This window comes from Anolis sagrei, chromosome 4 (assembly GCF_037176765.1).
Source record: "Anolis sagrei isolate rAnoSag1 chromosome 4, rAnoSag1.mat, whole genome shotgun sequence".
NCBI classification, from domain to species: Eukaryota; Metazoa; Chordata; class Lepidosauria; order Squamata; family Dactyloidae; genus Anolis; species Anolis sagrei.
This window is the reverse complement of record NC_090024.1, coordinates 169,151,639-169,172,982: the sequence shown is the minus strand read 5'-3', so window position 1 is coordinate 169,172,982 and position 21,344 is coordinate 169,151,639. Positions and strand designations below refer to the sequence as shown.

Below are 21,344 nucleotides of genomic sequence, written 5' to 3'. Positions count from 1 at the left end.
TCTTGTAATAGTATTATGTCAAAATTTGCCTTTTGTAATTTCCCAAATATTTTTTTGCGTTTCTGGAGTGAGTTCAAACCATTGATATTGTTCGAAAAACATTTAATTTGTCTTTCCGCCATTTATCCAAGTAGGTCTGTGTCTGATCCTATATCGCCAAGATTCAATTCCGAAATTCCTTGCACAGTCACATCCGGTCCATAGGCTCCCTCTCCTAAGTCTTCTGACATTGGTACACTACTCCCTTGACTTTTACTGAATCGTCTATACTCTTCTGGGGTCTCAATTCTTGGTTTTTTCTTCTCTTTGCCATTTCCATTTCCATTTCCCGGTGTCAATGCCTTTTTGTCTCCCTTTCTTTCTCCAGGTTTTTCCTCTCCTGATTCCTTCATTAAATTCTCATAGAAGGCCTTGGCCTTCTGCTCCGTTGTCAACCAATATCTTTCTTCTTTGTATGTTACCATAATACCTTCAATTCTTTCCCATCGGAATCTAATAGATCTTTTCTTCAGTTCATCTGTAAGGAAGTAGTATTTTCTTCTTCTGCTCAATGTCGCTTGTGGATATTCTTTCAGAACAGCAATCTTTGTTTCTTTGTAAAAGATTGGGTTTTTGTTACTTCTATATAACACATCATCTCTAGTTTTTTTGCGTGTGAATTGGACTATCACATCTCGTGGTGTCTTGTTTTTCCTTGAATAAAATGAAGATACTCGATACACTTGGTCTAACTCCATCTCCAGTTCATCTTCTTCACATTCTAGGCATTTTACAATCAAATTAGTCATCAATTGCTCAATATCCTCCTGTTTCTCTTCTTGAATATTTCTGAATCTTAAATAGTAGTCCATTTGTTTCTGAAGTAATTTTTCTTGCTCTAGTTCTATTTTTTCCTTTTGTCTATCTATACCTTTAATTCTCTTTAGGATATGGGATTGTGTTTCTTCCATCTTTTCCTTACTAACTTTCAATTCCTTTACTTCTCCATGCAACTGAGTTATGTCTTTTTTTATTTGCCCAAATTCCTCTTCCATTTTCTTTTTCATACCTTGAAACTCTTCCGTCATATTTTTATAGTTCTTTTCTTGTTTATTGAAGAACTCCTCTTGTTTATCCGCCATCTCTTTTTTTAGTGAATCTTGTTTTTCAGATAATTTTTTAATTTCTTTCAGAATATTTTCCATGTTGAGGCTGGTGTCAAGTGATCCTCTTCTTAATTGAATCCTCTCCTTCTCTTGTTTACCTTTTGATGACATCTACTTTTTATTACTCACAATACCACTTTCTAATACTTTATTTGAATTTCCTTAATTAATTCAATATATTTACTTTAATTTTAAATTTATTTTAAATTTATTTTATCTAATCTAAATTTCATATATTTGTATATAAGTATATATTTATTTAATCTATGTTCTTTGATTTTATTCGATACTCAATCAATTTAATTTATAATCAAATTAATCCAATATTAATAATAAATGCTTCAATTTAATAATAATTCAATCTGGTTAAATCAATTGATGCGTTTTAGCCTTCAACGTTCTTTCATTCAATGTAATATAAATTCTTATTTACTACTCTTTCAATTGTCCAAGGGCTATTTTCCCCTATTTAAATCAGACACCTATCTTTCCCAGTTTAATCTCCAACCTTTCAATCTTCTTTGGATTTCTCTGTCTTGGCTGTCCCACTGCTTCTTTCCCTTTCTCCCTCGCTGTAATCGTCTGCTTCTCGTCCTGGCTTATCGTCTACTTCTCGTCCTGGGTCTAGTCGTTCCTCTACTTCTCTTCCTGGCTTATCGTCTTCTTCTCGTCCTGGATCTGGTCCCTCGTCTGCTTCTCTTCCTCACTCGTCCTCAGTCGTCTTCTTTTCGTCCTGGCTTTCTCCTCCGCTATCCACTTATCTTACTTGCGTCTTTCTTTTTCAAAAGAGAAGTATATCTTTCCTGCCGCTCCGTAGCGGTTTTTCTCTATGGTTTTCTCTATGGCTTTTCTCTATGGTTTTTCTCTATGTTCTTTCTCTATGATTTTACTAACTTCCGCCCTTTTTACCATCTCCCCTTCCGCCCTTCCTCTTCTTAACTCCTCCTCTTCCTTCCCGTCACTTCCCTTTCCCCTCTTCGTCGCTTCCCACGTTGTCTTTCCAATTTGTTTATGAAGAAGGCGGGTCTCTAGCCATAACAATATGGCGCCAAGGTCGTATAATCTTTCTTTCTTTTTCCTTTCCTCAGCAGAAGGGAGGGTTAGGGAAGGGGAGGCTTGCTCTTAATAAAATTCTGAGCTTTCAGCTTTCAGCTATTTTGTCTATTCTCAACCTCTCTTCGAGAACGGCAGTTGCTTTATATAACTCTTTTTTTTAAATAATTTTCTTTTAATATTTTATCTCCCAATCGTCCTTATAATCCTTTAGATCCCTTCTTTCCAAATTAAAATCAGAGTTCAATTTGTTCACAATCTCTCTTCCAATTCTCTTTATCTCTTCCTTTGTTCTTTACTCCTCTATTCATTTAATTCTCAACTCTTTCCGCTTGTTTCTTTGTCTCTAATTACCTGATGCTGAGATTTTCTTAGAGTTCTCTTTCGAGATTTCTTCTTTCCTTCTTCTTATAATTTTGTGCAGGCTGGCTGCGGTTGAAACGGGCTTTCGCCCGATCCCAGCGGGGCGCTTGCTTCCCGCCGGCTCGGAACCCCTTCGACCCCCCTCCTTGAGGGAAGAGGATTCTTAGGGGCTCTACAAGCCTCTGCGGGTTCGCTGCACCCTTGCCTTCGATCCGGCAAGGGTGGGGGAGCTGTAAGCTCACCCTTAGGCACCTCTACGCTGGTCCCCCGTCGGAGCTCCCTCTCAACGAGGCTTGCCCGTCGCCATCACCCACCGGAAGTCCAAATTCTACAGAGCATCTTTGAATGTGGTGCTCTCCAAAGGTGGTGCACAATAACTTTTATCATGGAAAAACACGTATTTAAGAGCCATTTGTATAGCCTCCATAAAGAGCATAAGATTTTGTGAAATACTTATTTTTCAAGCTGTGTTTCGCTGTTTTTCCATTTTATGGTTCTTTAAGCATGTTTTCAAAGAGCCACAAGTCTAGTGCGAATCCTTTGCAATTTCATTTTATCAAACAGTGAAGTAATATTATTTGTTAAAGCAAGTAATGTCTGCACAGAACCCTTTTCCATGAAAAAAGTGCCAAAGCATCCTGTTGGTGTAGGTTGGGTTGGATCCTTTTATTCTGAATAATTGTTGTTCCATATGTGGCACTGATCCTGGTTCTGATCCAAAGATTCACTAAAACAAAATCAGGAACAGCAGGTTATTTGTTCGATCATGCAGTAATGGAAATTCCCACCCGTCTCTTTTTATTAGCCCAGAAAACCCTCTTCTCTTGCGGTGACTAATGACTCCTATGAATCTATTCTAGATTTTGTCTAGTCTTGAAAGAACTATCCAAGGTGCTGAACTTATATAAGGATCAGCACCATAGAGAGTGCCTGCAAACCCTGGATTAAAGCTTGAAGTTGATTCACTGACCTGGGATCTATCAGCAGCCACTGAACCCCCACTTGCAGATTATTCATTTATTGGGAAAATTACAAGACTTAATGACTGGAGTATCCATATTTTCAGCATAATACAAATATATGAGAATTATCTGTCTGAATTGCATCTCCAACCAACACTTTAAATAGATATTTTCTTTCTAGCAGCTGTTTGAGTTAACTGAGCTCTCTTTTGTTCTCTCTTATGCAAGCTGGGAACAAGGCACATTGTGGAAACAATGAAAGGTGCTGGACATTCTGTCAACACTTTGTTTATTTGTGGTGGGCTGAGCAAGAATCCCCTCTTTGTGCAGATGCATGCAGACATCACTGGTAAGTCTTACTTCTTCGAATGCATCTCCTCCTATGAACCGGCTAGGACACTGAGATCATCTGGGGAGGCTCTGCTCTCTGTCCCGCCTGCATCACAGGTGCACTTGGTGGGGATGAGAGACAAGGCCTTCTCAGTGGTGGCCTCTCGGCTGTGGAATGCCCTGCCTGCAGATATCAGATTGGCCCCCTCCCTGCTGGCGTTTTGGAGGAAAGTGAAGACCTGGCTGTTCGAACAAGCATTTGATTAAACAGTGTAATTGAACATAGGAATACGGAATAATGGATGATGAGACTGGATTCTGATTTTACTGTTGAGGCGCTAATGATAGTTATACAGTTGTTTAATGAATTATGTTAAAATTGTTTTTAATTGTCCTATACTTGTCTCGTGATGTTTTGTATTGATGTTGTTCACCGCTTTGAGTCGCCTGAGGGCTGAGAAAAGCGGTATATAAATAAAGTAAATAAATAAGTCTGGAGATAAACAACCAACTTACTCTTTTAAGTTCTCCAAACTCTTGGTCCCAACTAACTACTTCAGCTAGAGATATTTCAGAAATCTACAACTTGAATTGATTTGAGAGAGACTTCAATACAAGCAAGATCTTGTGCTTAAGTCCACTGGATTGTCCTTAGTGGATTTGGTAGAGGGGGTTCCATTTTAAATTCCATCATTATTTTTCCCCATTTCTAAGAGCTTGACTTTCTACTGGTTATGTTTAACTAAAACCAAAATCATAACAAAATCAAACAAAGAAACAGTAAAGATGCATACATTCAACCCTCCATATCCACGGATTCAGCATTGAAATTCAAATATCTGTGGCTTGAACATAATTTTTTAAAATGTTTCTAAAACCAAATCTTGACTTTGCAAGTTTATATAAAGGACAAAATTTCACTACACCATTGTATATAATGGGGTTTGGGCATCCAAGAATGTTGGTCTCCTTGGGGATTGGATGGGGCGTTCCTGAAACAAAATCTCAGCAGATACCAGGAGCCCACAGCTATCAGACATACATAATCCCAGATAGAAGAAATTGCAGAAAAATCTCAGAAATATTGTTGGAGTGCCATTGGAGTAACCAGTACAAATGGTAAAACAAATTACTTGCTGATTGTGGTTAAGAAGTTTCGGAGTTTGCTATGGATTTGCACACTTCTCTGTTTTTCCTCCTTCCATTGTCAAAAGGATTGATCTTGAGTAATTTCTTGGTTACTCTTAACTGTACCCTAGCATTTTATCTGCAGAGGTAATCCTTATGATTCCTATGAACCATGGCTAGGTATAATCAGGTTTTTCTAGTAGGCTACTGTCTCAGGTTAAGAGCTAGTGCTGATTTTTTTTTATCGTGTCAGGAGTTGCTCCTGTTTTGAGAGAATTGGCCGTATGCAAGGACGTTGCCCAGGGGACGCCCAGATGATTTTTGATGGTTTTTTTATCATCCTTGTGGGAGGCTTCTCTCATGTCCCTGCATGAGGAGCTGGAGCTGATAGAGGGAGCTCATCCGCCTCTCCCCGGATTCGAACCTGCGACCTGTCGGCCTTCAGTTCTCCCGGCAAAGGGCTTTAACCCACTGCGCCACCGGGGGCTCCAGCTAGTGCTGATGCATTGTTAAGCTAGTAATAATCAGAAAAAGAATAGTTTCTCATTTGTGAGGGAAGACAGGAGAAATTGGGAAAACTGTTGTTGCTATATGCCTTTAAGGCAGGTTTGCCTTACAGAAATCCTATCATAAGATTTTCTTGGCAGGATTTGTTTGCCATTGGCTTGCTCTCAGGCTAAGAGAGTATAACTGACCCAAAGTCACCCCAGTTTCAGAGAGTTCTAGTCCAGCACTTAAACTATTATACAATAATGGCTCCTTATACATAGGTCCATTGTATTCTACTCATTTCTACTGTGATGATTTTTAGAAACCAAATGATCTGTCCTGTTAATAATTTTATAGACTTTTAATATTACAATTTCAACAAACTACAAATTGTGTCCACCTATGCATCATTCAGAACCTATACTGTCTTCTAGATTTCTGCAGACTTAAGAAGTTTTTCTTTGGCTTGAAAAAACGTTTGATTTACTTCCTTCTGTGAACAAAATAGCAACTCTGGACTCAACCCACAGGAAATATTTATTGGTCATATAAAATATTTAGCATAACTACTCAGGAAATTCTCCAGAACAACCTTTATTAAAGTGAATAGGTACTACCCAGGGACTGGGTATGTCCAAAATCTAATCCTGGTTGATTATTTCAGATATGAATTTAAAATATATCAATAAGCAGCTAGAATAAGACAAAGCCATCATGGCAGGCATATAAAGTGTTTGTGTATTCATGTATTTATACAAAAGAGATAAGGTGATGACTTTCAAACGGTCTCCATTGGTGTGCAAATACTACTGTTTCACATTTTTCTCTTCATCACAGCTTCTGTGCATCATAATAAGCAGGAGCTGATTAATAAAACACAGTTTTATTCTTTAGATAATACATTTTCTTGGGACTATTTGGCAATAATATTTATGTTTACAAGACCCGAACTTGTTCTTTATCTAGAAGAATTTTTGGTTACACATTACATTGTTAAAAATAATATGCACTTAACTTAAGCAAAACAGAACCATGAACTGTATGCATGGACATATATAAAAAGACCCAATGTGGTTTAGATCAGGTCTAAAGCTTAGACTCTAGGTATTTTTCATGCAGATTTGCATCGCTTGAAAAACAAACCCAACATCCAACCTTGATGTAGGAAGAAAGATGAAAATCGGTATTATGTAATTACATTTCATGAAAGCAGAAAAACTGAACCAAATGACACAAGGTCTTGACCTAGAGTGAGTGAATGCAACAGGCTATTGCCACAGTGGTGCTTTCTATTTGTCAAACAAGATTTTATCAAGCCCACACCTTTTCTTATCTAATTCACATAGCCTTGGGATTGAGAGCTGCTTTCTGATGTCTAAAATTAAAGATCTATTAATAGATAATTCTGATTAAATTTTAAACTGGGGTTCTTTGACTGTATCTAATAGTGAAGTACAATGCAGGACAAAGAGGCCTTTCTGTGTTCTTGGAAATGTTCCTTTTTGTAGAAACTGTGACTGACAGAGGATGTCAGAGTTCATCTGACTAAAACGCTCTTGGTTCTCTTGCCCTCATTAAAATCTATCTGATAAAATAGCTAACATTCCTGTATCAATCCCCTATTCTTCCAGGAAACAGACTGGGAAGTTCTGAATATATTTCTATTAAATGAAACCCCCATTAGCCAATTATGCAGGCTACCAAGAGATAATTTCATAGACCACTTAAAAGCCACAGAATCAGATTGTTCAGATGATTGGATGAATGTATTCATTGTGGAGACACTTGCAGAGTAGAGCACAAGCGTCCAAGTTTTGAAAGTACAGTTAAAGTGTGCCAGTAAACTCGATTCTTAATTTAGCCATCGGATAAGTTTAAACTATTTTTGTGTGTGTCAAAATATTTTCACGATGGAGATTCTACAGATTTCATTCACTTGCCTCCTATTTATTTATTTGCCATATTTATACCCTTCCTTTTTCTATCCCAGCAGGAGCAATCAAGGTGGCTTACAATGGCACATACACAGTGCCTCAAAACAACAAATTCACCTTAAAATAATTTAAAATTACAACATATTTAAAATTGTTAAAATGGATTCAAAGTTGAAAACACGCCATCCAGAGTTCAAGGTCTAAGGCCATTCCAAGGTCAAATTGCACATAATTCTATATTCGGCATACTGCATTGCTCTAATTTACAAAAGCCTGCTCCCAGAGCCAGGTTTTGACTCTCTTTGTGATGGCTAGTAGGGAGGGGGCTGATCTGATGTTGCTAGGGAGGGAGTTTCACAACCGAGGGGCCACCACTGAGAAGGCCCTGTCTCTCATCCCCGCCAGCCATCCTTGTGACCTGTTTTGTAGGTTTATTAAGGGCTTGAACAATTCAGTGTGCTCCTTTCCCACTTGGGACTGACACATTCTTTCCCAACTGACACAGTCTGTAACCTCTGGGGATCCCTGAGGATATTCCATTTTTGTTGAACTGTATTTTATTAACTTTGTTCCCTCTGAGACTATGTTGTGCAGTTCTTACTTTTACTAAATTAAAACCATCTTTATTGGTCAACTGATATGCAAAAGTATGTCATGCATGCTTCTTCTTCAGGCATGTCATGCATGCTTCTTCTTCAAGTATGATAGAATCATAGAGATGTTAAAAATCATTCAGAATAAAAGAAAAGTGTCCGTACTGGAGACATAGGCCTATATGCAACACTTTGCTACCTGAACATCTTCTACTCCCTCTCCATCCCAAACAAATTCCTTTTCCTTCTTAACTGCAGGGCAAGTCCTATAGTTTTGTATTTGCCTCAAAAATATCTATTGTGTTGATACAAATGCAATAACTATATGTAGTGCATTTAACACTGGGTTTTTTCCTTCCCACTTTGCCTTTTATTCATATGGTTTCCCCCTGAACCTAGGTACAAGTCTTTTCTGTTCCTGAACTAACAATTACATTTCATTCATTTATTTATTACTCCACTATACCACTACAGAAAATGGCCTTATGGCATCCACACACCTTTGTGGTATAAGTGCTATTATACGACAGAGGAGATGAATGGTAGATAGATAAATAGGTAGACAGATAGATATAAAAATATTCCTCCCTCTTTACTTTTAATGTCTACATGTGTCTCTCTACTACTGTGAGCATTCTAACAGAAGTATTGTCTCTGTCTAGGCATGCCTGTTGTCCTGGCCCAAGAGGTGGAGTCTGTTGTAGTGGGTGCTGCTATTCTTGGAGCTTGTGCTTCAAAAGATTTTGCTTCTCTGCAGGTATGTAATCATGGAAGACTAAAATGTCAAAGCTTAAAGTCAGCACTTTTCTATTTCACGTCTTACACATCATCCTTTGCAGGGAGGGCAGAAAGTTGTAAGTTCTTTTCATCACAGTAGACGAGCTTTTCAAACTGTTTGCTGGGCTGAGGGTGGTTTAGTTAAACAAGGAGACAGGCCTCAGGCAAAAGGATCATAAGGTCTAGTAGTTTAAATTTCTCATGAAGTTTGGGACAGAGTTTATTATTAAAACAAATAAATTCATTATTTTTTTTAAATACGTGTAAACAGCAATAAGAAAATACTGAATACATTTGTTTTTATGTGTCTCATGTGTTTACATGTGTGACAGTAAGCTGTGTTTGAAAGAAGAGAAAACAATGATATTTGTAACAGACACTGAAAAGTTGAGGATAACAAACTGGATAGTTTGGTGTCGAATCCATAGTTTTATGCCATTTGTTGGTTTTATGTTTTCCAAACAAAACAACTGGGATTCTGCTTTTTTGTAGACTATTCGGGAATAGCCAATCTAGTTCCTCAACTGGACGTTCATTGTTTACATTTTCTGTCTTCTGAAAATGTAGAAGAGTGGCCATCTTAAATGAGATTCATTGTTTGTTCTTACAAAAAAATCTTCTAAATTGATTTGCAGTGATATAACAGAGCATCTTTGTATAATATATAAGGATACAGGCAGATTTTTTTTCTGGTTAATGTGATTCGCTTTTGCTTTGATGAATAACTGTTCCATAAAAGTCGACACTGATTTTGCTTCTCCTTAGCTATAATCTTGTGCCCATTAACCAAAGTAAGTCCCATTGAACTCAGAGGTACTTAGCTCTGAGTACACATGTATTGATTTGTCCTCCTTTTTGCTGGAGCAGTATCCAAGCTATTTCAACCTTTGCTATAGTTTGCTCTTGAAACTTCTCATCTGCATTTTTGGCACTATAGTTATGAAAATATACTGAAATCTCATGGGAGATGGTATATTATTTTATTATAAAATACAGTCATTATTTCTTTATTGCCATGGGATTCTCAGAGGGAATAGTATAGTAATGGGTAATTGTATTTATTCATTTAATTTCTTCCTATTATGTCTGTTCAGCACAACCCAATTGCCAAAATTCACTGAGCGGTTCACAAAATAAAGCCCAATACTATAAAATATAATTACAACTGTGTGTTGTGACCCTTTCTCCAGAGTTTCTACCAATTATAAGCCTTAAACCTCTATTGCTTGTAAAGTATAATAAATGTTGTGTTTTGAAACTTGGGATCTGCAGTTTTATTCCTGAGGTGTATACAACTGTGCCAAAATCAGACCAAGCTGATAAAGGCTGCAAATTAAAATTGATGCAACATTATTCCTGTTTTTACTCTTGGGTATCATATATTTCTTTCTAATGCCAGTGAAAGCTAATAACATACTTTGTTCTGGTTTCTCAAGGAAGGCAAGCCTTACTGGGTTAGTTTGGTACAGCTCTAAACACAGTTGAAAGTACAGGCATTCCCCAAATTACAAACAAGACAGATTATGTAGATTTGTCCTTAAATTGAATTTGTATGTAAATCAGAACAGGTACATTTTTAAGTGTAACCCCAGCAGCTTTGAATGGCATAGGTGTATGCTTTGCTGTCTGTGCCCTTGTTCAGAAGATCTCACCTCACTTTTTGTCCCTGTGATAATTGGATTTTGAAAAATTTAGTTTGTTGTGGAAACAAGATTTGGCGATAAAGCTTCAGTTGCGATATTTTTCCCCCCATGATAACTCTTTCAGGAGTGAATTTCCCTTCCTGGGGGTAGATTTCTCTTGCTTCTCTCTCGCTTCCTATTGTCCCACCCCCATTCTTTTAACTAGGAGTTGTTTGTAAATTAGATTTTGTAACTCAGGAACTGTCTGTGCTGTTTCTCTGCCCCATTAAAGCCTATGGCAGCAGCTGCTAACAATGTTATGTCATACATGCTCAGTTTCATTCTGAAGCTCAGATATAACTGGTACGTTGTTATACTTTCAAGGATTCTGTGTTGCAAGAGAAATCTGGTAAATTCTTTGTGTGATGTCTATTAATTTAGTTGTAGAACACAAAAATAGAGTAAAATTAGGCATTACTATCTAGATTAGGAAACAATATGGATAAATCTTCTCTAATCCTTACTTTAATCCAATCTGGATTACACTGCCAATCTGGATCATGATTCAAATTTTCATTGCCAAAATGGTTCCAGGAGTAATATAAATAGGTAATGTGACAATTTGTCACAATGTGCACCATCTTTATTGATTACAGAATATACTTGTTAAAGTATTACCTTCAAAGCTTGGGAAGTGGATTTTAAAAAGTAATTTGTTGTCATTATAGGTGCAATTTTTTCAAATGAATTTTCTTACTTTTGCATTTCTCTAAAGAAATTAAAATAGGGTCCAGTAGCACTACTAGAATATGTTCAAAATGTCACTAGGTTCATTTTTCTTCAATGTAATTTTCCTAACTCTACTTAATGTGGTTTTGATGGAGGAATGGGGTGCAGGTAATTGCATGGGTAGGAACAGGAGACTCCTGGCAACAGAGCGCAGTTCTACATACGCCATATAATGCAGTTGAAAGCCGGCTCAAGGGCAGGATGTCCACAAAATGTACACACTCTATATGTCCTGCAGTTCGCGTCAAGCCAGAAACAGTCCATTAAAAAACTCGCCAAAAAGGCCAGAATAACCCCCAAAACATGAAGCAGCCGATCAGAATGTATCCCATGGAGGGCTCAAAACTGGAACATAAAATGTGGTGTGCTAGCAAGACACTGCTAGCACTGAAGCACTTTAAGAAATGTCGAAACATAGCTGCCTGGAGATAAATAATTACTACTACATGAGGGAAGTTACATCAATCCCATAGGGACTCTCATATCTCCCATTTTGTTCTCATTTCCTGTGCCTTGCCAATGTCCAGCTCTTATCCAAAATGAATATGGCATGCAAATCCACACATTGTATCAGACCAGGTTTTAAAAAAAACATTCCTGGTTTGAACCTGATCCACAGTCAGTGGATATTGTGGCCACAATTTCAGCCTCAAACCGGTTCCTGTGGGCAATTATGTAGGCACTCCACAGTAGAGCTGATTAGTTTTAATACACTTCATAACTCAGATTTAGTGCCTGTGTAGAACAGCCCCAAGTCAAGGGTAGAGTGGAAAAGAACAGCAAGCAAACATGTCCTTATTTATCTAAACATTTTAAAACATTTTTTTCTATCTTAGAGCTGCAGTGTTATACTCATTCATCTGGGAATAAGACCCATGAAACTGAATGGGATCATACCAGCAATGCTGCAATCATTTTAAATGCTTTGAGTTTTAATCATGCTTTCATATCTTGGGGTTTTACAAATACCATTGGTTTAATATTTGCAAAGCTTATTGAAATCCACTGCATTCCACAGAAGTAGCTTGTTTGTCTGCCTCTTCCCCTCAAATGAGAATCATGTAGTACATTACAAACAAGAAAGATAGTGCATTGTATCTGAATGGGGAGGTGGAATCGACATTATTTGGTTGTGTGCTGCTCAATTGAATTTGAAATTCAGCTGCACAAGTTGTTGCAATGAATTCTGCAGTACAACTTATTAGACTTCTTTTAAGCTCAGAATACATTATAAACTAAATATTAGATATTTCCCTTTGAATAATTCGACAAAGAAGTTACAAAATCCATCTCTGACACCTGGCTTCCAGATGTTCACTCTTTGAACATCACTAGCTAGGGTTCTTTTTCTCTCTTTGTACCTTAGTGACTTCACCACAACCAACACTGAGCACAAAAGAATGCAAACAATCTCTTCACACATGTATATCCCAAAACACTCAAGGGAGACTGAACCCACCTCCTTCTTAATATCTGGATTATCTCTAGAATCTGAGCAAAGAAATGAAAGTCCTATCGGAACATATGTCCTACAATTTATTATTATTTTTTAAATTTTCCAGGGCCAGCCTTCAGAAATTTTATGGCACCATCTCTTCGTTTATTTTCTAGATATGCAGTAAAACAGACCAGTTGCCTGTTGGCATAACATGAATGTTTTGTTTTTTCAGTTGACATTATTGACACATACACCAAAACTATTTTTTTTGTACCTAGAATGTTTTAAGGCGATAATTTTGTTTATCAGAATACTTGGTAAAAAAAGAGGCTCCACAACAGACAAAGAAAATGTTGTCTTGTCTAGTTGTTAGATATTTAGTTTTTGTTCTGCCAAAGGCCATTTGGATGTTTATAACCTCATTCATGGGCCATCCAGGTTAGAGCGAGGGAAATGTCCCAGGCAGGCAGAATAGGGGGCTCAGCCATAGGAGAAGGCAAGGGGCCCACAGGAGGGAAGCCATGCTCAACCTGCAGGAGGAGAGGGGCACCCGCGTGGCCCTTGCTCGCAGTCACAACCTTGGAAGTCCTGGCAACATCTCAGGGTTGAAAGAAGAATGTGACCACCAGGCAGGGAGGGGGCAGGTAGGTGAGAGGACATCTGGTCAGGCAAGTAGCAGGGAGCTGAATGGTGGGCAACAGAAGGAGGAAGGCAGGCAGACAGTCCAACCCCTCCCCAGGGCTGATTACAGCTTGTGCCACCCAGAGGAGAAAGCTAGCAAGAGAGAGAGAGAGAGGGAGAGGCAGCCACAGACTCCATGGAACCAGGCCAATTGACTTTGCAGTACTTATATGGCCTGCAGGCCAGATGTTCCCTACCCCTGTCCTAAAGCAAGGGCAAGAGAATTGAGGCTTCACCTTCTGGTCATGCAAGGATGATCATGCCCAAGTGTGTGTCCATCCTTGTCCCTCCTTTAATAATCTTAGGAACTGTTAAGTTTCCTGTCATCCTGAGCAGTATGACAGTTGTAAGTTACCTTTTGAGGTTCACAGGTAACTTTGGTCCCTCAACATAGTCCAGCTGTAAGATCTGAAAAGATCTTGTTGAATTCTAATTGTGGGCCAACTCTGCCATGAAGGAAATGGGATGTAACACTTCAGAATATGGGTTATCAGTGTGAAAAACTTTTGTAAATGTCCTTATGCATTTTGAGAATTTGTATGCTAGTGTGCTAAGAAGCTTTCTTCTCCATAAAATGTCAGCTTTCAAACTGAAGTCTTGCAAAATGGTTTCACAAAAATTATTGAAGCAAATCTTAATTTCTGAGTAAATATGTTGTTCCTCAGTTGTATCCAGAAACTGAGTTTTCATTCTTACAGTACTTATTTTCTGCCTATTCTTCTTCGAATCATCTGATTTTAGAGGGATGGCAAGAAGCTTGGATACACAGATCTCATGAAAGATGAATTTGAGGAACTTGGTTGGGTGTCAGGAGTACGGGTTGAACTATATATCTGTTTTTGAAGCACCACTTGTTCAGGCAAGATTTGAGGTTCGGGATTTAATGGGAAGAGAGTATAGACATTTAATGTTAATAACTGAATAGACCACATTAACAAGAACTTAAGTTGTGTAACAGCCTCTCTCATATGAAGTGGTATAAATTACTAATTAGTTGCTGTAATCATCTTATGTAAACATAATATTGAACTAGAAAAGCCAATGTATCACTTTGTTGGCTTGCTCTATTAAAATTTCATACAGTGTCAAGATGTATCTTATTTTCTACTCCTTTAATCATGGAGCTGTTGTTGGGCAAAGAAGAGAGATGAGGTTCTGAAAGGTCTCTTTGGCAAGCAGAACTAGGTTAAGATGCTCTAATCACTTTGTTTCATTATTTGCCAAAGGAACTGGTCTTGTTCACACTTGCTTTGTCAGTCTATTATTTAAAACAGAATTAACTAGGAACATCTTGGATAAAATAATTTCTAATTTAATTCTGGGGAGATTTATTCCATTTTTTTAAAATAACTAGTTGTTCAGTACTCTTCCCTTGGAAAGAACAGTAATTTTGTCATCCAGAGGTAATAGAATAGGGAAATGTACTTTTTTCAGACAACAAAAAGGCTGGGCAATATGAATGTAGAATGGACTTTCATAACACAAGGCATAGGATTCCCTATTCTAAAACAGCATGGGGCTAATTCTGTAGTGGTCCAGATAACAAATATAGTTTCCTGATAGTCATTTTGATGCAGCAGTTGATTTTCAAATCAAGCTCTTAATGCTTTCTGGTTTGTCTGCCAAGAGACAAACTTCTGCTTTCTTTTGCTAGAAAGAACTCTTTCAAATAATGATTGTGAGCCAGATGTTTCCGTCAGTGTTACTAATTTATTTCTTTGTTTCTTACCTAGTCCATATTGCACAACCATTCATTTTCTGAGTCTCTCTTATTGTAACCTGATTTAATAGGAATTTCTGCTTCTTTGCATATAATTGCCTTAAAAAAATAAACACTCTGATACACTGCTTACAAGCCATTGGCAAGGATCCAACTAGGCTAGTGTTCATCCTGCAGCCCAAGCAAAAACTCTAAAAACAATTTTAGGACTGCAGAATGGTGAGAGTGGTATCAGTTTTGATGAAAGCATTTGGATCCAACTTAAGTACTCAACTGGATCGTGGCCCATGTAATTAAATTCCACAATCTTTGCAAGAGAACTTTTAACACAAAAAAGCTCATGCACAAGGTCTCGGATGGAGAAAAGAAAGCTCTGACATGCCTACACCCAGAAGGAAACAAATGTCCCTTCCTCTATCCCAACTGGCTTGAAAGGAAAAAAAGAACAGAAGAGGCAGTATCTGCTGGCGTCAGTCACCTTCCACACTGCTCCCCCTTTTTTCCTTTTGTGTCCTGTCTTAATTAGGTTGTAAGCAATAGCTCACAAACTGTTTTGCTATTCTTTGACTTATGCAGTGGTAGTTATACTAGTGGTGGTAGTGATAGTGGCATTATCTATACTCTTCACTTGGAGGAATCTAAGGTATCTCCTATTTTATGTAAGGTCATTCTGCAAGGGAAATTGAGATTCTATAAAATAGAAAGCCATATTATAGTTGAGCTCCAAAAATGATCTTTCTGCCTCGAATCTGAAATGTCTGTTCTATTTGGTTTGTTTTAAGTTCTTCTATTTAGGCAAAGAATGCCAGGCAACTTGAGGCCAATTCATACATTGCATTTGTGAGGTAGATATTTATATATTTAACAATTTTATTTGTGTGTGTAACTGTTTCATTCTCTGTGTTTTTTCTTCTGCCTCTATAATAGCAGTCACATACACTGGGGTTATGAGACTGCAAGGGGTTACATTTTGCTATGGGGCTGTACCCTCAGTCTAACATATTATGCATTAAATATCTTTGGCTTTCAAGAGGCATGTGCATCCTTTCAAGTTTTGTTTGCACTGTTATTGACTAATATTGTTGATAGGTTTCAGTGCTATTGCAAGAGGTGATGCGTCTTGATCTGCAGCCATAGAATGCTTTACTGAATGGCATGCCAGGCCTGATGTTGTCAGCTGGGATTGTGTGGTTATCCACAGACTGGCTTGAGAAAACAGACCATTGTTGAAATTGTTTGCATGTTCTTTTGTTTGAGGAGTGCACTGGGCCTCTTCTTCATGCTTTCATGACTTGGGCTTGCTAATTTTACAGGCTCTGCATGATTTTCAGCTCACAATTCAGAGTAGATAGTCAGGTGTAATCTTAGTGTGGTCAGATGTTTTACCACACCAAGTTTAGTGGATTGAGGGGGCTCTCCAATGTCTTGGCCTGTAGAAGAGTAAACAGGGAAGTCCAGAATGCCCAGAATAAGGGATTGGGTTAAGTAAAGGCTACTTTGTCCAACATCTACATAGTTTTTTTCACAGCCTGAGCTCCACAGTGATGATGATGTTTGTCAGAAGAATGCATCATGTTGTAACAGAATGTTGGCTGACCTGTTGAGGAAAGGGACTAAACAGACACTTCTTTCCTTCTCCATGGCAGATAGAATATATGGCTTTTGTGAGCACTTTGGCACCTTTTTAGTAAAGGGTGGAGCTCAAATTGCCTCTTTAGGATCTGGGGATGGTGAAGGAGTCTGGCCTTGGTGCTGACTTGGGGGTTTGCCCTCTTATAAAACCCTGTGATTTTGAGTAGGGGGATGGATATCTTGGGTTTGCTTTCCAGAAAATGGCCAGCCAGCATCAACAAGCAGCAATGGATTGTCCTCAAGGCTTAGGTGTTTCTGACACCTCATCTCTGATGGACTCACATCACATTGCCCCCCCCCCTCTTGTTCCTTTTCAGGCTCAACACAATTTAAATAAGTTATAGGTCAAATAAAGTGACCTTTATTTGACTATCTTTCAGTGCCTAATGTCATTATTTCATAGTTGGTTTTTAAATAAGTCTACTTCTTTGGGAGATAGTGATGGGTAGACAATGTATTTATTCCTTGGCTAGGACAATTGCTCTGAAGAAGTAGTGGGAGGACTTTTCAGTTTACAGATTCAGCAACTACATCATGGCTTTATAAAAGTGTGATGTTCTTTCAAGTAGACTAAGATCATTAGTCTCGTGTGCCATTGCTGTTTACTTGATATATGATACAGGGTGACATCTGTTGCCCTTCACTCTTGCTGAGCACCCGCTTTCCTTTCCTTTCCTTTCCTTCTGGAAATCATTGGATATGTTCTTTATCCATACAATCATTCAACAAAAGCAGCCTCTGGATCAGTTATGGTTTGTTAAGATTCATAACGTGTTGTCAGATTAATTTTCCTCCTCCTAAATAAATCAGAATCAGAAATGGGGAGGGGAGAATTATAGAACTTGCCAACCTACACCCTCCCCCCATCTGAATTGTTTCCAGCAAAATGCTGTGTCATTTGTGTTGCTGGCTGTCATGCCTTGATGTATTATCATATTACTATTTGCTATATACTGATATTTTGCCATTTGTTTTGTTGGAGAATTTGTAGCTATTTTATACCAGCAGAAGCTATGAAGTATAAACAGAATCTATAGTCTTTAACAGTAGGCGATAATTACAGCAGTGATAAATGGGTATAAACAGAAATAATTGCATTCTCTTCAGGTTGTCCTTGCTTGGGGCTAGGTTCAAAAAACTACTTCTCAAAGACCTATTACAAATGTATTTTAGGTAAAAATAACATTTGGTTGATAGCCACCTTGACCTGAACTTCAACTGACCATATATTCTAGCTTCATCCAGTGGTTCATTTGAGTGAGATTCATTGTCAGTAATGGAAAGAGCAGCAAGGAAAACAATAAAATAAATAATTGAAAATAATTGCTACAGAAATGTTTGCAGTTGTCTTTGAAAACCTGGGGAAAGTATTTATTTAGCTGAATAATATCAAGCAATAGAACCCAAGCCAAATCCCGTCAATTTATTCCATAAGCAAGAGTAAATACCCATGGATAGATGTATTGTGATGGTAACTATATTTTCAAGTATACTTTCTTATTATTACTTTTTGAGAATCTTGCCTTCTGGATTACTGTAGTATGCTCTATGTGGGGCTGACTTTGGAAACTAAGGCTAAAACTGGTTACAGGGATCATATGATTTCTCTTCTTGAAACAGTTATATTGGTCAGTTTCTGGGTATAATTCAAAATCCTGGTTTTGACCTTTCAAGCTCTCCATGGCTTGGTTGAGACTATCTAGAATACTGCCTCTCCTTTAAGATCCTCAGGGAGGGCTATTTCTCAGGCTATGGAATTTCTTTCCATGGAAGATCCACTCGGCCTTCTTCCTGTTTTCTTTCTGCCAAAAGGATAAACACTTTTTTTATTTATATAGGCCTTTAAATTTTAATTACAGTACAGTAGTATGTGTGTATGTAAGGTAGTATGCTATATTTAAATTGCTTCTTAAAAATTATGTTTAAAAGATGTTTTAACTGTTTTAATCATTTTATATAGTATTATAATTTAGTTCTTTTTAACCTTTTAAAATTTTAGCTTCATTAAAATATAAGCTACCTTGAAGTCCATCTTTGGGATAAAATTGGGATATAAATTCAGTAAAATAAATAGATTTAGGAGCAGAGACACCAATGTGAAAGGACTTCTTTTCCCTTGAGATTTGTTCACTTTGTTCTACTACACATTTAGGTTTTCTAATCCTCACATTGTGGATTTAGAGTTCAAATTTCTCCTGTTTCGTGGGTCAGTTGAGCTCTAATGCTAAACTAGGACTTGATGTTATGTTTGAGCATTAGGCTCATTTTCTCTCCTTCCTCCTTTTCGGGGACAAGTGTGAAAGCATGAGCTTCCATTTCAACATGCAACCAAAAAGCTGTAACTACTTCACTAACTTTTTCCTGTCCTGAATTTTTTGGCCATATTATTTGTCTCAGTCACATCTATAAAAAAAATATCTATGATGTGTAACATAAACATCTCTGTTATACCTAGGTTCTTGGATGAGCTATTTTTCTTTTGCCTCTGGTCATAGAGTGTTTTATGATTGGCCACATCTGCTATTGCATCCGTTTTGTGAATGAGCATCCTATCTCCTCTAATGACAACAATTTTCTGAGTGCCTGCTATATTCTCTCAAAAATACAAGTGTATCCCACAACCCGAAATGTTGTAGTCTTTTGTTGCTAAACTATTTAATATTCTGCAAGAGCCTGTGCCTATGTACAATTAAGAAATTCAATCTGAAAAGGAACGATGTCATTTGCAAACTTAATTTATAGGATATGACCCAGAAAATGCAATGCTTTCGATGTCAGATTTGGAATACGTTAAACAAAACAATCTCCAGTGGGGAGTATTTAAAATCTCTAAAGTAGACAGATAATAACATATAGTCATTGTAAAAATGAAACATTACACTCAGTTCAGGTGTCATTGAAAGGATGCTTATTATTAGTGGTTAGAAGTCAGCCTGACTTATCTGCTTATTATTTCTGTCTGAGAGCCACAATAAATGTTTCATTATTTATCACTTAACATTTACAGTTATGGATTGAGCAGGCTGTAAAATCTTTGGAAAACATTGCAATAATTTCGCAAACTGCTAACGTGATCCAGCGGGTCCATTTTTACTAGGAGACATCAAGAGGTATTCTATCCTAGCCTAATATCATTTGGCATAGGTCTGTCTTTTTGGACCTACCATTGTTAATTTTTAATAATAACATCAAGAAGAATAGCAGAAGTCTTGCTACATGTTAAGTACTTGGGAAACTAAAGCAACAATCAAAGTTCTACTTTCATATTTAATAGATTTCCCTGTCCCACATCAATTCCTATCCATGTTTTGAAACATGACCCTTGAACTTCTGGCACTGAAAGTGATCCCATGGATGAAGTGGAGAAGTATTGAACAAGAAAGGGCAAACACATACCCTCATCCTAAGTACAGTTATTCACAATAGGCTCATTTACTCAAAGTAGGTTTGTTGTTGTTCATTCGTTCAGTCGTCTCTGACTCTTCGTGACCTCATGGACCAGCCCACGCCAGAGCTCCCTGTCGGCCGTCACTACCCCCAGCTCCTTCAAGGTCAGTCCAGTCACTTCAAGGATGCCATCCATCCATCTTGCCCTTGGTCGGCCCCTCTTCCTTTTTCCTTCTACTTTCCCCAGCATAATTGTCTTCTCTAGGCTTTGCTGTCTCCTCATGATGTGGCCAAAGTACTTCAACTTTGTCTCTAGTATCCTTCCCTCCAGTGAGCAGTCGGGCTTTATTTCCTGGAGGATGGACTGGTTGGATCTTCTCGCAGTCCAAGGCACTCTCAGAACTTTCCTCCAGCACCACAGCTCAAAAGCATCTATCTTCCTTCGCTCAGCCTTCCCTAAGGTCCAGCTCTCGCATCCATAGGTTACTACAGGGAATACCATGGCTTTGACTAGGCGGATCTTTGTTGCCAGTGTGATGTCTCTACTCTTTACGATTTTATCGAGACTGGACATTGCTCTCCTCCCAAGAAGTAAGCGTCTTCTGATTTCCTGGCCACAGTCTGCATCTGCAGTAATCTTTGCACCTAGAAATACAAAGTCTGTCACGGCCTCCACATTTTCTCCCTCTATTTTCCAGTTGTCAATCATTCTTGTTGCCATAATCTTGTTTTTTTTTTATGTTTAGCTGCAACCCAGCTTTTGCGCTTTCTTCTTTCACCTTGATTAGAAGGCTCCTCAGCTCCTCCTCGCTTTCAGCCATCAGAGTGGTGTCATCTGCATATCTGAGGTTGTTAATGTTTCTTCCAGCAATCTTAACCCCAGCTTTGCATTCATCAAGCCCCGCACATCGCATGATGTGTTCTGCATACAAGTTAAAAAGGTTGGGTGAGAGTATGCAGCCTTTCCGTACGCCTTTCTCAATCTTGAACCAGTCTGTTGTTCCATGGTCAGTTCTGACTGTTGCTACTTGGTCCTTGTACAGATTCCTCAGGAGAGAGACAAGGTGGCTTGGTATGCCCATCCCACCAAGAACTTGCCACAATTTATTATGATCCATACAGTCAAAGGCTTTAGAATAGTCAATGAAGCAGAAATAGATGTTTTTTAGAAACTCCCTGCCTTTCTCCATTATCCAGCGGATATATAAGGTTACAATTGTTTAAATATATATGGTAATAATAATATTACATTGCAGCTGTGAACCTACTCAAAGTAGGTTCACGGCTGCAATGTAATATTA

General features: G+C 38.1%; 1 protein-coding gene across 6 annotated transcripts in view; it reads left to right on the top strand.

Annotated features, from left to right (window-relative positions):
• FGGY (FGGY carbohydrate kinase domain containing) overlaps positions 1–21,344 on the top strand; it is a 181,243-nt gene that overhangs the window by 126,357 nt on the left and 33,542 nt on the right. For all 6 annotated transcript variants that reach the window (XM_060773599.2, XM_060773598.2, XM_067467862.1 and 3 more), the window contains exons 13-14: positions 3,752–3,872; positions 8,660–8,754. In XM_060773599.2, the coding sequence (XP_060629582.2) occupies positions 3,752–3,872; positions 8,660–8,754 (216 nt within the window). The remainder of the gene's footprint in view (positions 1–3,751; positions 3,873–8,659; positions 8,755–21,344) is intronic.